General features: G+C 46.0%; 1 protein-coding gene across 2 annotated transcripts in view; it reads right to left on the bottom strand.

The window, feature by feature from the left end:
• Positions 1-363: 363 nt before the first annotated feature.
• LOC146784477 (guanylate-binding protein 7-like) overlaps positions 364-16,966 on the bottom strand; it is a 189,106-nt gene continuing 172,503 nt past the window's right edge. For both annotated transcript variants that reach the window (XM_085633277.1, XM_085633278.1), the window contains exon 11: positions 364-3,614. In XM_085633277.1, the coding sequence (XP_085489403.1) occupies positions 3,489-3,614 (126 nt within the window). In that variant the 3' untranslated portion in view covers positions 364-3,488. The remainder of the gene's footprint in view (positions 3,615-16,966) is intronic.

The raw sequence follows: 16,966 nt of genomic DNA on the forward strand, positions 1-16,966 counted from the left end.
GGCAGGCAGTAAAACGTCTTATCAATTCTATCTATTACCAGTTCAAGAGCAAATGTTGTAGACATGGCAGTGAATAGAAATTCTTTCCTCTCTTGATGATCTTTTATCTACAATTACAGGTCAGTTTACCACATACATGTAAGCGGTAACCTAAAAAAACTCTATGCCTGCTTGGACCCCCAACTTAAACTGCTTCCGTACCCGTGAAACAGTAACTGGTTGTTTCATTGCTTGATGCATATGAGCAATATCCATGTCCAGGGCAATTATACACTACCTTGGTTACATTGGCCAAACAACTTTGTGAAGGTGGCATTTTCAGTGGTTACCATCTCAGCCCCAAGTGTAAGCGAATTACAATGATTTTTTTCTTTGGATCCATTCAAAGTTTTATTCCATAAGGACAAATTAGTTTAAACAATACAACCTTTCTTCAATACAAAGTTACAACAAGAGGTCCATGTAGGCCAGAAGAAATATCTCTCAAAGTTCTATTTGCGGCTATAGATAGAACAGATTCTACACATTGAATAATTGCAGCAAAGTATAGGATAAAAGAATACATAGAATCTGCAGGATGGGGGGTGGGCCTGGCAGAATGCCTACCAGGCCGTCACACTCCACCAGATTGTTTAACGCATCTGCTATTTCTACTCTATCCAGGGTCCTAATAGAATTTGTGTTGCCTTCAGATGTTCTGGTTACATGGCAATTTTGGATCTGTACTGCTCTTCAGTATAAATGTGTGGTCATCCCGCCACTCCAGAGTGTATGCACAGTAAGAAAATGAAATTTCTCGGCACAGAACCTGTGACGCTGCAGATGGTGCTCAGCTCTATGTGAGTTACTGTTCCTTCGTTGGTGTTGTGTTTTTCCATAACATATGCAATTACAGACTCCTCTTCTTATTTCACCAAGTCAAGACTGTTTACTTGAGCCTATAACCCACTACACTCCTCACTCTGGGCCTCCCCAGGCAGTTACTTGCACCCTTCAGCAATAAGCTTCCATGCGGGTTTCTAATGTGGGTCCATGGACTGACCTTGTATGCGTTTTGACATTTTGGACCCTGTAATTCTTCTAAAGTAGCATTCTGAGCATGCTCAAGTATTTTCTTGAAATTGAATTTATTTAGCATTTTATACCCTTGATGAGGAACCGGAGCCCATTTACAGAGGGGTATCATACTACGTAGTGGAAGACCTTTTATGGAAGAAGTGTATGTTTATCGTGAAGTTTATGTCAGCAGTGTATTCTTGTCATGTGTGAAGGACAAAATTATTCTTTTATCATATTTTTTGTCACAGCACCTTGATGTGCAGTGAAGTAAAAGGAATGTGAGGGGCTTATTTACAAAACCCTTGCACTGCCGGTGCGTCACTTTTTGTGACACACAGGCGTCGCATTTTGCTGCCCCATATTTACAAGCCCATGAAAAGCCACCCTGCGTGGCTTTTCCTGTCCTCATAAAAACGACCCCTTTACAAGGTACATTTTGCATGAAAGGGGCATTCCATAGGTGTTGCAGTGGGTGTTCCTACACAACACCCATGGAACCGGACACATTTCCAGATTTACAAGAAATCGTAAAGTGGAAATGCGTCTGAATGCTACGCCTTCCCAGGGGAGGCGTAGGGAGGCGCAATGAGGAGAAATGTATCCATTTCTTTTCGTTTTTCTCCTCATTCTATGCATGCTGCATTCTGCAGCACACATAGAACGAGTAAATCACCTTTTGTGATTGTTTATGTGCAGGTAGGTGTCCCTTCCAGCACATAAACAATCATTCAAAAAAATGACATTTTGCAACTTCTATGTGTGCTAATGCAGCACACATAGAAGTTGAAAAACGCCATTTCAGATTGTTTATGTGCAGGAACGGACACCTTCCTGCACATAAACAATCATCCTCATGATGCAGGCATCTTTGCACCATGGTGCATGGGTGCTTGCGTCGGCGCATGGCAGCCAATTGTGCACCAGCACAGGGGAGAGCAAAGGGATCCGTCATACCCTTGTAGATATGACGCATCCCTGTGCTTTGGAATTAACGCAGCGTGGCACAGTCAAATGGCTTGTGGCACGCGCTGTGTTAATTCTTTGTAAGGCCCGTAGTGTTTAGGTGTTGTATATGTATTGCGGGTTGCATGAATCGTGTCGGTGGAATGGTGGTATTCCTACAAAAAAAATTGGATATTGGTAATGTACATGTACAACAAAATGTGGATCTTAGTAAAGTACAAATTAAGAATATTAAGGGTTAAAAGAATGCACGTGGCCTCAAGTTGACGTCATTTATAAATTAGTGCCCCCCCTCGGTTATGATTAGCTTGATGTAGGAGGTCCCTGGACAGCACTGAAAATGGAAGGACCTCCTCCTGCCCCAGGAGGAAGAGCGACTGCAGGCGGTCCTAATGACAAGGATCCCATCCCAATAACGAACGCCTGTTTCTGCTCCCTGGGTAAAAAATAGAGAGCAAACATATCCTTGGGAGTGTGGTGTAGGGCGGCGTGCGATTCAAAAACGTGCTGTGGTAGTTCCACTTTAAGTTTGAATTGTGCCAGTTTTTCGCTGTAATAAGGCTATATGCAATCTTACTCTTTCAAGAAATGACTGTCCATTTACCCATATTAACTTGACAGTACACGTGCTTCATGCAGCAGAGAAGGAGCAGGCCTCTCAGATGTGTCAAGTTCCAGTTTTTTGTCTGGCAGTTATTAAACATGTTTAAATGTTGTATTTAGGACAACATGTATAGTTTGTCAACGATATAACCATTGCATCCACAGCTAGTCATTAAAAGAAGACGATGGACTGATAATTAGGCAAGTTACAGCACTCTATTGGCATGCACAAAATCATGTTGTTGCAGTCTCCTGTTGACTTAAGCTGAGAAATACTCAAGAGTTCAGGACGGTCTAGGCCCTGAGAGCTGGAAATGAACAAGGACACACAGTTTTTGACAGATACCTCTCAAGAATCCTCACCGTGGTACACAGGGGCATGCCTCACTTAACCGAGTTTTATCAATAACTCATTGCTCCTTCAGGTTGATGCGAAAGCTCCTGGTGGTTTATGGTTGCTCACATGGTTTAATTGAGTTTATAAACTGATACTGAGCTGAAATAAGTGTTTATGAAGAACCCACAGCTGAAGACTGTGCGGAGCCGAAGCAATGAACTTGCCCTCATTGAACTGTGATTATGTTTGAACATCTGGCTTAGGCGCCATCAATAAGCAAATTTGGTTACTGATTGTTGTCTCACAAAGAAAGAAACCATGGGCTACTCGTGGCGGGTCTTTAGCGCCAAGAACTGCATTATAGCGCAGACCCACAAGACATCAGTGAATACTTTCTACTGGCGGGAGATACGGGTGGTGCCTTTCTGGTTTGAAATAAATAGTCTAGGCCTTCATGCAGCTCAGAGTATAACACATCTACATCTGCAAACCTCTGCCAATTGGCACATGCAGCTCAGTCTCTTTTTTATTGTATAACACAGCGACGCCTAGGTTTGGAAGCCGCAGCTATCTGCTGCGTGAGTCTTTCGATGTGTTCCTGCATTTCCCTATGTTGCTTGTCTGCTCCCTCCTGAATCAGCAGAGCTTGTTCCTGTGGAATAAATGAGATCAACGTGAGACAGCGGCAACTTCTTCAAGACACTCTGGTGTATACCTTTGTAGTCACATCCACAAAAAACATAAGAGACAACTGAAACACAGCCAATCACCAAGATCTCACCTGTTCATATGGCAGAATGATTGAAATAATACCTAATACTAAAATACATGGCAATGGTTGCTTATACTACTTTTTACAAAATGGCAAACACATATATACCGGTAATACCTCCAATGTACTATGCTGAAAAAAGCTCTCAAAAAAGAAAGGCTGATATTGTAAATACTGCTTCTGTCCATTTGTATGGTTAATACTTTGGCAAAGCCACAATCTAGGGAGAGAGAGAGAGACAATCAGGTTTTACTAAACTACTTTCTCCTGATTTTATGGCCTAGCAGCTTTAGCTGTTTCACAGTCTTTTGTAAAGAGGATACAAAAACATAATAATATGCAACATAAAGGTGCTGTGGGTCAGCCTCCTTCAGCCACTGCTCAGTCACAGTTCTGTTCATCCTAAAAGACAGCATCCAGAGTTTGAAATCAGGTCAACCTCCTTTAGCCCTCAGATTGTATGGCAGCGTCAGTCACCCTTTCCACAGTACAGCCACAGGATAGCTGAAATGCTAATGAGGTCACTAGAAGACGTTTAGCCTCATTACTTTCCACTCCACATTGGCAAGAGGAGAGGCAAAGGACTCCATCTGCAGACGCTGCACTCTCCCACAAGTCTTGCAGGCCGCGGGGAAACAGTGGCATAGCTGGTTTATTAAAGGGTTAATCCTTTTTAGCCAGGGAAATTGAATTTCTTATAATATCACATAAAAAGGGACTGTGAATTGCACTCCCATATTCAATTTTTTCCCCATGCATTTTGGCCGGTGCAGTCTTGCGTTCTCTCCCAAGAATACGGGACCAATCACAGGTTCTATGACAAGCTCCCTAGGGAAACCTCCCCAGTGTTGTTTTTATTTTTAACCCTGTTGTTCTGAGAAAGAAACTGTGTACACTAGATGAAGCCACGTGCCCAGCTGCAACACATGAGAGACTGCTCGCTGCCAAACACTCTCTAGGTGCTCTCCATCTCACGGTAGGTGTAGTAAGCGCTATATAAATACATGCATCAAGGTGTTTAGGATGATGGAGAACTCAGAAGTGGCCACCTAGAGAAATGCGAGGTATGCAGGCGTCTTGCTGCAAGGTATGCAGTGCGTGGTATGCTGAGATGGCCACAGCAGCTGCTGTTGGCTGCAATTGCAGAGCGAATGTGTTGTCAGCCAACGAATCAATGCTGCTTCTGCACCAAAGGGATCTGGGACTGGGAGGTGTATAAACCCACCAGTTGCTGCCGGCCAGTGGCGTGACAAAACCTTAGGGGCCCCCCCTGCAAGGAATGGTGAGTCCCCCTCAACAAAGCCCATACCATCGCAGGAACCAACCACCCTGTAAAAGTTTCACCTTTGCCGCCTGCATCCACATTACATCAGTACAATTTTCCCTGATGCATTTAGTGTCAAAGAGAAAAAAACAATCTTGAGGGCTCAGCAAAAGATACTACATACATACAGTGAGAAATTGGGTTATTGGTTGAGGGGGGTGTGAGCCCTTCTCAAGCAACAGCTGCAATTCTTGTCAGAGTGAAATACCAAAGTCACTACATTAACCTGTGGTTAACCTTCTGGCAGCTTGGCGCAAAAGCAGTCAGGCTTAACTTAGGGGCAATGTGTAAAGTATTTATGGAGCACAAAAACAGTAATGACGTGAAAACACCACACAAGAAAAATCCCACACCAATTTAGAAAACATTAAGTAAAATCTAATACATAATTTGAGACTTAAATGACAAAAATTCAATCAATAGAATAGGAGATATGTAATTTTAATGATTTCAGCTAAGTATAGCGCCTAAAACCACAGAGCGCTACTCGCAGACATCCGCTCGTTGAGACCGAGAGAAAGTCACAGGGACCAGGTTAGACCAGCTGAAAAAGACACCTTCTAAAGTCCAGTGCGAAGAGTTCCCTTTGCGGTGGAAGAGACTGCGAGCAGCAGGGAGAGTGTCATGGATGGTCGTCGCTGTAATTCAAAGGTCAGGATGGGCATCACAAATGATCGTTGCTATGCATGAAGATCCTGTTGGGAGATGTGGATGGTCGGTGGTGGATTTTCGCATCGGCTGTCACAGTGGACTGTTGAGGCTGTAGCGCGAAATTAAAATCTTGCATTACCATAACCGGTCCTCGCTGGAGGTCGCTGTACCATGAAGAGTTGGGTTCACCGGAGCTTTGCGCTGCCAGTCAACGTGGGCATCAAGATCTTGGTGCAAATAATTCTTGGTTAGGAACAACCCAAAACTCCAGGGTTTCTCCTTTTCTTCAAGGAGGAGCTCAAATGATGCCGCACCAAGAGTCCAGAGCCTTGGAGAAACCTCTTGGGGCTCAGAAACTCACTCCAGTAGAGCCCAGCAGGGCTCAAGTAGGTCCAGGTTCATGTCCAGTGAAGGAGGTTCAGCTGGACAGTTGCAGGGAGGCCACTGGAGCTGGTTATGCCCCTGTAGCTCAGAACAGGAGGTCAGTCAGCTAACCTTTGTAGTCACTACAGCCTGGCATGAAGGATGCAGATCTAGTCTTCCTTCTCAGACATCAGGGCAGGCCTCAGGCAGTTCAGTTGCCAGTTGAGGAAGGTCCAGTGCAGCGGGTCAGCTGGGCAGTCCTTGTGCAGTATCCACAGGACCAGGAGTGTACTAAAGAGTGGGGCTGAGGGGTCCTGGTGTCCACTTTTAAGTGGGAGAAACTTCTGGAGTTTCTCCCTGCAGAACTTCCTGCCCTGGTTGCAGTCTGTCTTTGGGCACAATAGGCTAGTGTTAAGTCCTTCGTGTGTGAGCTGGCATAGGTACCTTTGAAATGCAATTGTGGTAGGTGACAGCTCCCCCCCATACCACATCTCCCCATTAAGCCAGGATGTCCCATCCTGCCAACATCCAGACCCTCTACTGTGATGCAGTCTGGGAGGAATGCACAAAGACCAACCGACAACTACACCTAGTCATGTGACCAGGAACAGGCTGCAGGCACCAAATGGCTATGACGTGTAAATGCCAACGATCTAAAAGTTTCACAAAAGGGGGTATCCAAGTTCACACCAATTATTCAAGTTTCACAAAAGTTCCTCAGTTTAATCTTTTTAGCGTGCAGCCCAGATCGTGGTCCGCCCTGTTGCCACGTGTAGACATTCAACCAAATCTGGAGTGACGTCTCACTCCAGTACCGAACGCACAGCTGAATCAGTAACTTCTGACAGAAGATTCCACAAATGTATCCACATTAAGTATTTGTTTATTCCTTGTATTTCAACATCTTTATCAATTTTGCTCACATCAATTCTTCGTGTCATATGACCATTTTTCTCTTTCTTCATCTTAAACCGTGGGTGCAACTTGTCCGTAGGGAAGGCAAGTAATACGTTTCACAAAAGGGGGTGTCCAAGTGCACACCAATTATTCAAGTTTCACAAAAGTTCCTCAGTTTAATCTCTTTAGCGTGCAGCCCAGATCGTGGTCCGCCCTGTTGCCACGTGTAGACATTCAACCAAATCTGGAGCGACGTCTCCCTCCAGTACCGAACGCACAGCTGAATCAGTAACTTCTGACAGAAGATTCCACAAATGTATCCACATTAAGTATTTGTTTATTCCTTGTATTCCAACACCTTTATAAATTTTGCTCATATCAATTCTTTGTGTCACATAGTAGCGGAGTGAGACGTCGCTCCAGATTTGGTTGAACGATCTAAAAGTGGTATTTTCAGAATTGTGACTTAAAATTCGACTTTACCATAAAAGAGGGTTTTAAAATACAGTTCCTCAAACACCAACAATGACTTTCTAACCTGCTCCCCGTATCACGTATTAAATGTAATAAGGTAACCCAGTTTTATTCAATGGGAAAGGTAGGTCTTGCAGTTGTTGTGAGGCTTTCTTGATTCCACTTTAGTTCTCCATTTTTGTTTTATACATTACACGTTTTAGCAGACTTCGTTTTCACAATATTATTTTTACATATTTTGCCTGCACGATATTATTCTGAGCAGATGCTGTACATGTTGATTGTTTTTAAAAAGCCTTTCTCGCTATGCTGGAACACACACCCTAGAAGGAATATGCTACTTACCAGTATGCATCTGTTCTTGGCATGTAGAGCTGCAGAGTTGCACACTGTGCATAGATCGCCATCTGGTGTTGGGCCCGGATGTTTGCAGTTTGTTTTTCCTCTTGGAAAGTCTTTGGAAGTCACGGGAACAGTGACTTCTCCTTTGGATTATACTGCGCATGGGCTTCGGCTCCATCCTCGAATTGTGTTTCGCCAGCAGGGAAAGATGGAGCTTAGTGACTATAGTGAAGAAACCCATATATGTTGTATCTAAATAAGATATACCGGAACAGATACAGGTAGCCGGGGAGGCGGGTGGGCGTGTGCAACTCTGCAGCTCTACATGCCAAGAACAGATGCATACTGGTAAGTAGCATATTCCGTTCGAAGCATATGAGCTACAGATTGCACACTGTGCATAGATTATATAGCAGTTCCTAACCCTAGCGGTGACCACCGGTATCTGTTGCAGTGGTTTGAAATTATGTTTTTAGTACAGCTTGGCCCACACTAGCTTGTTGCTTGGCTTGCACATCTACACAATAGTGTTTAGTGAAAGTGTGCGGTGTTGACCATGTAGCTGCCTTGCAGATATCATGTAGTGGAATATTGCCCAGAAATGCCATGGAAGCCCCTATCTTTCGTGTAGAGTGGGCTTTAGGTGGAACGGATAGTGTTCTTTTGGCTTTGTGGTAGCAAATCTGGATGCATTTTACAATCCACCTAGCTATCCCTGATTTTGAGATGGGGTTGCCTTTGTGTGGTGGAGAGAAGGAGACAAACAGTTGTTTGGTTTTCCTGAAAGGTTGTGTCCTTTGGATATAATAAAGTAAGGCTCGTTTGACGTCTAGCGTGTGTAGAGCCCTTTCTGCAACGGTTTGAGGTTGCGAGAAAAAAACTGGTAATTCTCCAGTTTGGTTTAAATGAAAAGGGGAAAAGACTTTTGGTAGGAATTTTGGGTTGGTACGGAGAACAACTTTGTTGTGGTGCATTTGAAGAAAGGGTTCTTGTATTGTAAATGCTTGTATTTCACTGACCCTTCTAAGGGAAGTGATGGCTACAAGGAAAGCTGTTTTCCATGTGAGAAATTGTAGTTCGCATTTATGCAAAGGTTCGAAGGGAGGCCCCATCAACCTCGTGAGAACAATATTTAGGTTCCATACCGGTGACGGTGGTACCCTGGGGGTAATTATTTTCTTTAGTCCTTCCATGAATGATTTAATAGCAGGTACCCTGAAAAGTGAGAGGTGCTGCCTGTTTTGTAAGTAAGCAGCTATTGCTGCGAGGTGTAGTCTAATGGATGAATAGGCTAGGTTACACCTTTGTAGGTGGAGCAAGTAGCATATAATATGCGGTATAGACGCGTCTAGGGGATTGATGGTGTTGTTATGGCAGTAAACCACAAATCTTTTCCACTTGGCAGCGTAGCAGGCTCTAGTGGTAGGGCGTCTGGCCTCTTTGATGACATTCATACAGTCAGGGGGAGGTTTAGGTACCCAAATTCTATGATTTCAGGAGCCGGATTGCAAGGTTGAGTTGAGCTGGGTCCGGGTGTCTGATCTCTCCATGGTTCTGGGTTAAGAGGCATGGCGAGAGGTGTAGCTTTTGGTATGGTACTACCGATAGTTGCAGTAGTGTGGTGTACCACGGTTGTCTGGCCCACGTTGGAGCTACTAGGATTAGTGTGAGAGAGTGCTGTTGTAGCTTCCGCACCACTAATGGAATGAGTGGGAGAGGTGGAAAAGCGTACGCAAATTTGTTTGACCAGTTCATCCATATCGCATTTCCTTTGGATAATTGGTGTGGGTATCTGGCGGCGAAGCTTGGGCATTTTGTGTTTTCGTGGGTGGCGAACAGGTCTATCTGTGGATGTCCCCACATTTGAAAGAACGGCTGAAGAACGCGTGGGTGAAGTTCCCACTCATGGATCTGTTGTGTGTGTCTGCTGAGCAGATCTGCCACTGTGTTCTGGACTCCTGGGACATGTTGGGCTAGGAGAAAGATTTTGTGAGGAATCGCCCATCTCCAAATGCTCTGTGCTAGCAGAGAGCTGTGGAGAGTGTGTCCCCCCCTGTTTTTGAATAAAATACATGGCAGTCATATTGTCTGTGCGAATGAGGACTGCCTTGCCTGAAATGTGTTGTAGAAAGGATTTTAGGGCTAAAAAGATTGCGAGTAACTCCAGATGATTGATGTGGAGTGATTTTTGTTGTGGCGTCCATGTGCCCTGCACTGTGAGGTGTAACAGATGAGCTCCCCAGCCGGAGGGCGATGCGTCCGTTGTTAGTATTATTTGGTGAACCGGGTCCAGAAACAGTCGACCTTTGGAAAGGTTTGTGGTGTTCCACCACTGCAGAGAGCGATGGGTGCGACCGTCTACCAACACCAGATCTGTCAGTTTGCCCTGGGCCTGGTTCCATTGGCGTGCTAAGCACTCTTGGAGAGGACGCATTTGGAGTCTTGCGTGGGGTACTATGAAGATGCAAGAGGCCATCATCCCTATGAGTTGCATAAACACCCTTGCTGGAAGGGAACGTTGAAGTATGAAGGTTTGACGCAAAGCCTGAATGCTTGCAATCCTGGCTGGATTGAGGTAGGCTATGGCTTTTGAGGTGTCTATAGTGGCACCCAGGTATTGCTTTAAGTGTGAGGGTGTTAAGTGGGACTTCTGGTAATTGATGGTGAAGCCCAGTTCGTGGAGCAGTTGTATTGTATTGTTGGTGTGGCGGACGCACTGGTTGTAGGATGTGGCTTTTATGAGCCAATCGTCCAAATATGGGAAGACGTGTATGTGCTGTCTTCTGAGGTGTGCAGGTGTGCTGCCACTACCGCTAGGCACTTGGTGAATACTCTTGGTGCTGTTGTTACCCCGAATGGGAGTACTTTGAACTGGTAGTGGTGCCCGTCCACTACGAATTTGAGGTACTTCCTGTGAGCATGGTGTACCAGAATGTGAAAGTATGCGTCTTTCAAATCCAGTTTGGTGAGGAAGTCGTCTTGGGAGAGGAGCGGAAGCACCTGCTGAAGTGTTACCATGTGAAAATGGTCTGAATGTATGTATCCGTTTAGGGGCCTGAGATCTAGAATAGGCCGTAGCGTCTCGTCCCTTTTTGGTATTAGAAAATATAGGGAGTAGACCCCTAAATTTTGTTGATTGAGGGGAACTTGTTCTATTGCCCGTTTTTGTAGGAGGGAATTTACCTCCTGTTTTAGTAATGTCAAATGTTCTTGTGACATTGGGCGTTGCCTGGGTGGAATGTTTGGGGGGGTAGATATTAACTCGAGACAGTAACCTGATTGAATAATTTGGGTCACCCATTTGTCTGAGGTGATGTTCTGCCAGACATGGAGGAAATTTTGTAGTCTGCCCCCGACCGGAGTGGAATGGTCTGGAGGGAGCAGGAGGAAGTCATTGGGTAGGGGGGTGGCAGAGCGGGCGGTGTTGGTTTTGCCTCTGCCCTTATTGTTGCTGCCCCTATAGCCGCCTCTTGGATACCCCTTTGTGAAGGTGGACTGAGTGGGGGATTTATATGAAGTAGATGCACTGTCGGAGGAGTAACCTCTAGAGGTGCCTCGAAAGGAAGAGCGGCGACAGGAGCGTCTGGGAGTATGTGATTGCAGCGCTCCCATGGACTTGGCTGTATCGGTGTCCTTTTTCATTTTCTGCAAGGCCTCATCAACCTTTGGACCGAATAGGTGTTCTTGGTCAAAGGGGTGATTTAAAATGGAGGCCTGTACTTCAGGTTTGAAGCCTGAAATTCTTAGCCAAGCATGGCGACGGAGAAGGACGCTAGTGTTGATGGCCCTGGAAGCTGTGTCCGCTGCATCTAAGGCACAGCGTATGGAGGTGTTTGTAATTGTTTTACCTTCTTGGATCAATTCATGGGCCCTATTCTTGTATTTATCTGGGAGATGGTGCATGATGGATTCTAGTTCATCATAATGCGCCCTATCGTATCTGGCTAATAGCGCCTGTGTGTTAGCTATACGCCAAATGTTAGCTGCTTGGGACGCAGTGCGTTTTCCTGACGCATCTAGTAATTTAGATTCTTTGTCAGGTGGTGGTGCTTCGCCTGACGCTTGGGAGTTTGCCCTTTTCCTTGCTGTGGAAACCACTAAGGAATCCAGTGGTGCTGGCCCCTTGATATAGGTGGGATCAGTGGGGGCAGCCTTATACTTTTTGTCAATACGTGGGTTAATGACCCTGGCCCTGACTGGGTCTTTAAAAACCTCTGGTGCATGTTTTATTACACCCTTTAGCATAGGTAGTATGGAAGAAGACTTATGTGAGGTATCAAAAGTGTTGAGGAGGAAGTCCTCCTCTACTGGGTCAGTGTGTAATTCTACCCCATGACAATGTGCCGCCCTCTGAAGCAAGTGTTGGAAACCCAGGGAGTCTTCTGGCGGAGATGGCCTGGAGGGATAAAGGTCATCTTGCGGGACATCTGGAATGTCCGGGTTATTATAATTGTCCGATGGGTCCGGGGATCCTGTGGGGGTGGGGTCTTGGGGCCCATCCCCTGGATCTTGATATGGGTCCCCCTGATCATCCTCATCTGGAGACGGAGTCGGGGAGCGATGAGGGGTAGGGGAGAATGTGGAGGGGGTGGAGGTGGAGGAGGAGGAGGAGAGGGAGGCAGAGGAGGTGGGGAAGGTACTCTGAGGGGGGAAGTAGCAGAGTCCTTCCTCTTAGGAGGTGGAGCCGGCTGATCTAAAAGTCTCTTTTTGGAAGAGAGTGCCAAAAGTCCAGTCTTTGGATGCTTTGTAAGGGTCTTTTGTAAAGGATCAGGTGAAAATAGTTCTTGTGACAATATTTGTTCTTTCGGCGTCGAAATGTTCGGAGCCGATGGCTTTTTTGGCTTGGGAACCTCCGGTTTTTTGATCGGCGCCGAGATGGGCTTTGGCGCGGAAGTATGGGTTCCGAGGGCTTTTTGGTGCTTAGTCGGCACCGAAGAAGTACCAGGTTTCGACCCCGAGGTTTTCGGCACGGGGCTCGGTGTCGATGTGGAGGCTGGTTTAGTTTTCGGTGCCGAAGTGTGTTTCTCGGCACCGCTGGCCGGCTGGCTCGAGCCCGAGCCGCCGGAAGGCTTGTGTGGCTTCTTCACCGGGCCCGAAGGTGGGGTGTGTGAAGCTGTGTCTCTGGTCTTGCCTGGGCCCGGAGGCGAAGGCGTGACCGAAGCCTTTTTGGGTGTCGGCACGGGTGTGTGAGGGGGTATATTACTCACGACCCTCTGCGCCGGTGTGATGTCCTCCAGGTCTGAATCGTCGGCCTCGGAAGCACTGACGGTATCTTCTTCGGTGTGCTGCTGTCCAGGATCTTCGGCGTCGTCCCCGAAGATGTCGACTGGAACTGAGGTCGAGGAGTGCGCCATGTTGCGTCTGGCTCTTCGATCTCGAATCGTCTTCTTCGACCTGAAAGACTTGCAGGCTGGACAGTCTCGAGCCTCGTGTTCCGGGGAGAGGCAGAGGTTGCACACCTCATGAAGGTCGGTGTGGGGGAATTTGGACCCACATTGAGGGCTCTTCTTGAATGGAGTTCTTTCCATCAGCTGGGACCGGAGCCTGGATGGGCCCGAAGGCTGCCGTCGACGACCGGAACCGGAGATTCGTCGATGTAGAAGGTGAATGTCGAAGGTATCGGAAACAATACCGCGGTGTAAGCGAGGATTTTGCTTCGAAGGTCGAACTGGAAATGTTCGAAACCGGAGCGTGAAGATTACATCCGAGCCCGATGGCGGAAAAAAACAATCTGAGGATGGAGCCGAAGCCCATTCGCAGTATAATCCAAAGGAGGAGTCACCGATCCTGTGACTTCCAAAGACTTTCCAAGAGGAAAAACAAACTGCAAACATCCTGGCCCAACACCAGATGGCGATCTATGCACAGTGTGCAATCTGCAGCTCATATGCCTTGAACATTGACTTTCCTGCTGTGTTGACAGGCCTCTCTTGATATCAAGCTTTATCTTTGAGGTCAAATGGATGGCTTTCTATGAATCATTGGAACTTTCTCCTAGGTTTCTAAAAGAAATGCTTGAAGGACAGTAGATGGGGAAAGAAAACTGAGGTCATCATACCATTCTCTGAAATAAGATTGTAATGCTGAAATTTGTAAAAGGTTCCTGTCTTTCTACCGGGCCACTCTTATCTGAAACCCCCTAGTCTGGGCAGTGAGACATTTAAAATGTATTGGCCAGCTCCACCCTACTGCCATAGGATTATACAGGTAAGGATGGATCTTGCTCTAGAGTGAATTGTCCCTTGAAACCTAGCATATAGTTGAGAGTCACATGTACGTGCCTTTCATTCGCTGCAGCTATGACATAAAGTGTTGTAGATTTGAGCATCATGACCCATTCACAGACTTGATACTTTCATAATGGCTCCTCGAGACAATTGCATCAAGAACCTTCAAGCTCCCTGGTTGCACTAAACATCTAGTTGTTAGTACCCACATGACGATCAACCCACTGGTCAGTAAGAACGGTTGTGCACTCCCCTGGCTAGGCATACTCAAAGATAGTTGGATCATCTTTGAAACCACATTTCAGCCAGAGGATGGCGAGATAAATAAGCTCATCCTAATCAATTGTTTTGTCTCATTCACTAGATTGTGTGTCAAAATTGCATTTTTAGGTCTTGCTGCAAACAGCATTAGCCATTTGGAATTCCACATGTTGAGAAAGCCTTTGCTCCTTCTGTGTGACCCTGAGAGAGTATGGAGATGAGGGGAGGAGGATCCAATTCTGGTGTCTGAAGAGAACCGAAAAAAAAAGAATTAATGACTGGGGAGAGGATAGGGCCTACAAGGATTAATGTCACAGTCAATCCTTGCACCTGGAGCAGTCAACAGAACAATGCCACCTAGCACTTGACAGACTATTTGTAGAAAATGTTCTGGATCTATTCTGACACCTGCAGATACTTAAATATGAGGAATATTCAGAAAGCACGGTGCATTAGAACATCCATGTACCCTTACTTCTGTGACTAGCTTCTAAAATACGTGGTTCCAAATAATCTACTAAAAATATCGACTCGCATCAATATCATCTCTAAAGTTTTGACTTGCACAATACTGTCAAGATAATTTGAGGAGGCAATAGACAGTAAATCTATCCTTCCTAAGGAATGCTTATCTTGATTATATTGTGCAAGACATTAATTTGGATTCTACATAGTTGCAGGCAGTGCTTAATTTGAGCCAGTGGTTTCCGAGTCTCTGCACCGGCACTTAATTGTCAACATCAGCATTTATGGCAGTCTGCCACATAGCAGCACTGTCTAATTTAGAGATGAGCACAAGAACAGTTGTTTTTTACTTCAGTATGCATTACAAATTACAAATACCTGCCAGACATGCCATTCATATAGCTTTGGGGGGCCTAGAATAGTCTGAATTGTAAGAGTGTCGTTTTGGTAGTTGTGTTGGTACGAACACTGGCAGCGCATGCTGGCAGGGGCAATGGGTGGTGCAAGCTGCAGTGGCCTCCTGACAAAGTCACTTAATTATTTATTTATTTTTTACAAATAACGCACTGGTTGCAAATCAATATTTTGGCATGCAATCCACCTGATTTCCAGTTCATAACATATAGCAAGGGAATAATTTCAATGCATCTCTAAAATCCTGCAGCATGTAGGGCTCCATATACATCTAAACAAGTCTGGAACTTTCTCCCCATCTCTACTAGAGCCAAGCCCAATCAGATGAAATTCCATAAGGTGATGAACTTGGCTATTTTATTAGGTGTGTCAGGTCCTCCAGCAAGGCAACCTGATACTGGCATTCCCATTTTGTAAAAAAGCAACAAAAGAATGAGAATGCACAATAACGAATAGTTTCTTACCTGTCGGTGTAGTTTTGCAGCTTGAAGATCTTTCTGGATTCACTATGCTGTGCATTATTCCGCGATCTGGTGGTTGGGTACGGATTCGTAGTCTTTCTTTTGTTTTTTTGTAGCCCAGGTGGGCGTCGACGTCCCACCATTTGGTGCACCTCTCATGACGTCGTCGTGCTTCCTGCGGAAGTCCCACCTTTGGGGCGCCATCTTCGGGTTCTTTTTTCCCCTTCTTTTTTTTCTTTTTTTTTTCCCTAGGCATTCTCTTAATTTCCTTTTCCAATTTCTTTTAGTATTCCAATTATTCTGTTCTTCCATGTCCTTCCACCTCTTCCTCCATCCTCATCTTCCTGGCGGAGGTGGGTGGGTTCGCTAGTGAATCCAGAAAGATCTTCAAGCTGCAAAACTACACCGACAGGTAAGAAACTATTCGTTTTGCAGCGTGAATCTTTCTGGATTCACTATGCTGTGCATAGACTTTGTAGCGGTTTGTTATCTTTGTGGCGGCTGGGTGGTAGATGAGTGTTGGCTGTTGAATATGTGTTGAAGCACCTTCTGTCCTACTTGTGCTTCCTTGTTCATCTGAACGTCCACGCAATAGTGCTTAGTGAACGTGTGCACTGAAGCCCATGTTGCCGCCAGGCATATGTCTTGAATGGGCGTATTTGCCAGAAAGGCAATAGTTGCTCCCTTCTTCCTTGTGGAGTGGGCTCGTGGCCCCTCCGAAAGCTCCTGCCCTGCTTGTTTGTGGCAGAATTGTATTGTCAGTGCAATCCATCGTGCAATGGTGGCTTTTGTCACAGGTCTACCCAGGAAACTAGTTGCAAAGGAGACAAAGAGCTGCTTGGTCTTTCTGTGCTCTTTGGTCCTCTCAATGTAGTGCATCACTGCCCTTCTAGCGTCCAGAGTGTGCAGTGCCCTTTCTGCGCTTGTCGTGGGGTTTTGAAAGAAACTCGGTATCTGAATTGTCTGGTTCATATGGAATGCCGACACCACCTTAGGCATGAAGTGTGGGTCCGTTCTCAGAACCGCCCTATCCTTTTGTATCTGGATGTAGGGCTCTTGCAGTGTCAGTACTTGCAGCTCGCTCACTCTGCGCAGCGAGGTTATCGCTACCAGGAAGGCTGTTTTCATCGTTAGCATTTGCAGCGTGGCCTTGTGGATGGGCTCAAATGGCTCCTTCATAAGCTCGGTTAGGACCACGTTGAGGTTCCATGCCGGCGGCGGCATCCTCTTTGGAGGCGCAATTCTTTTCGCCCCCTCCAGGAATCTCTTTACTACCTGTGACGTAAAAAGACTTCCTCCTCTCTCCCCTCGTGTGTAAGCTAGGTGTACCCTTAGGGAGGATGAGCATAGATT

This window comes from Triturus cristatus, chromosome 11 (genome assembly GCF_964204655.1).
Source record: "Triturus cristatus chromosome 11, aTriCri1.1, whole genome shotgun sequence".
NCBI classification, from domain to species: domain Eukaryota; kingdom Metazoa; phylum Chordata; class Amphibia; order Caudata; family Salamandridae; genus Triturus; species Triturus cristatus.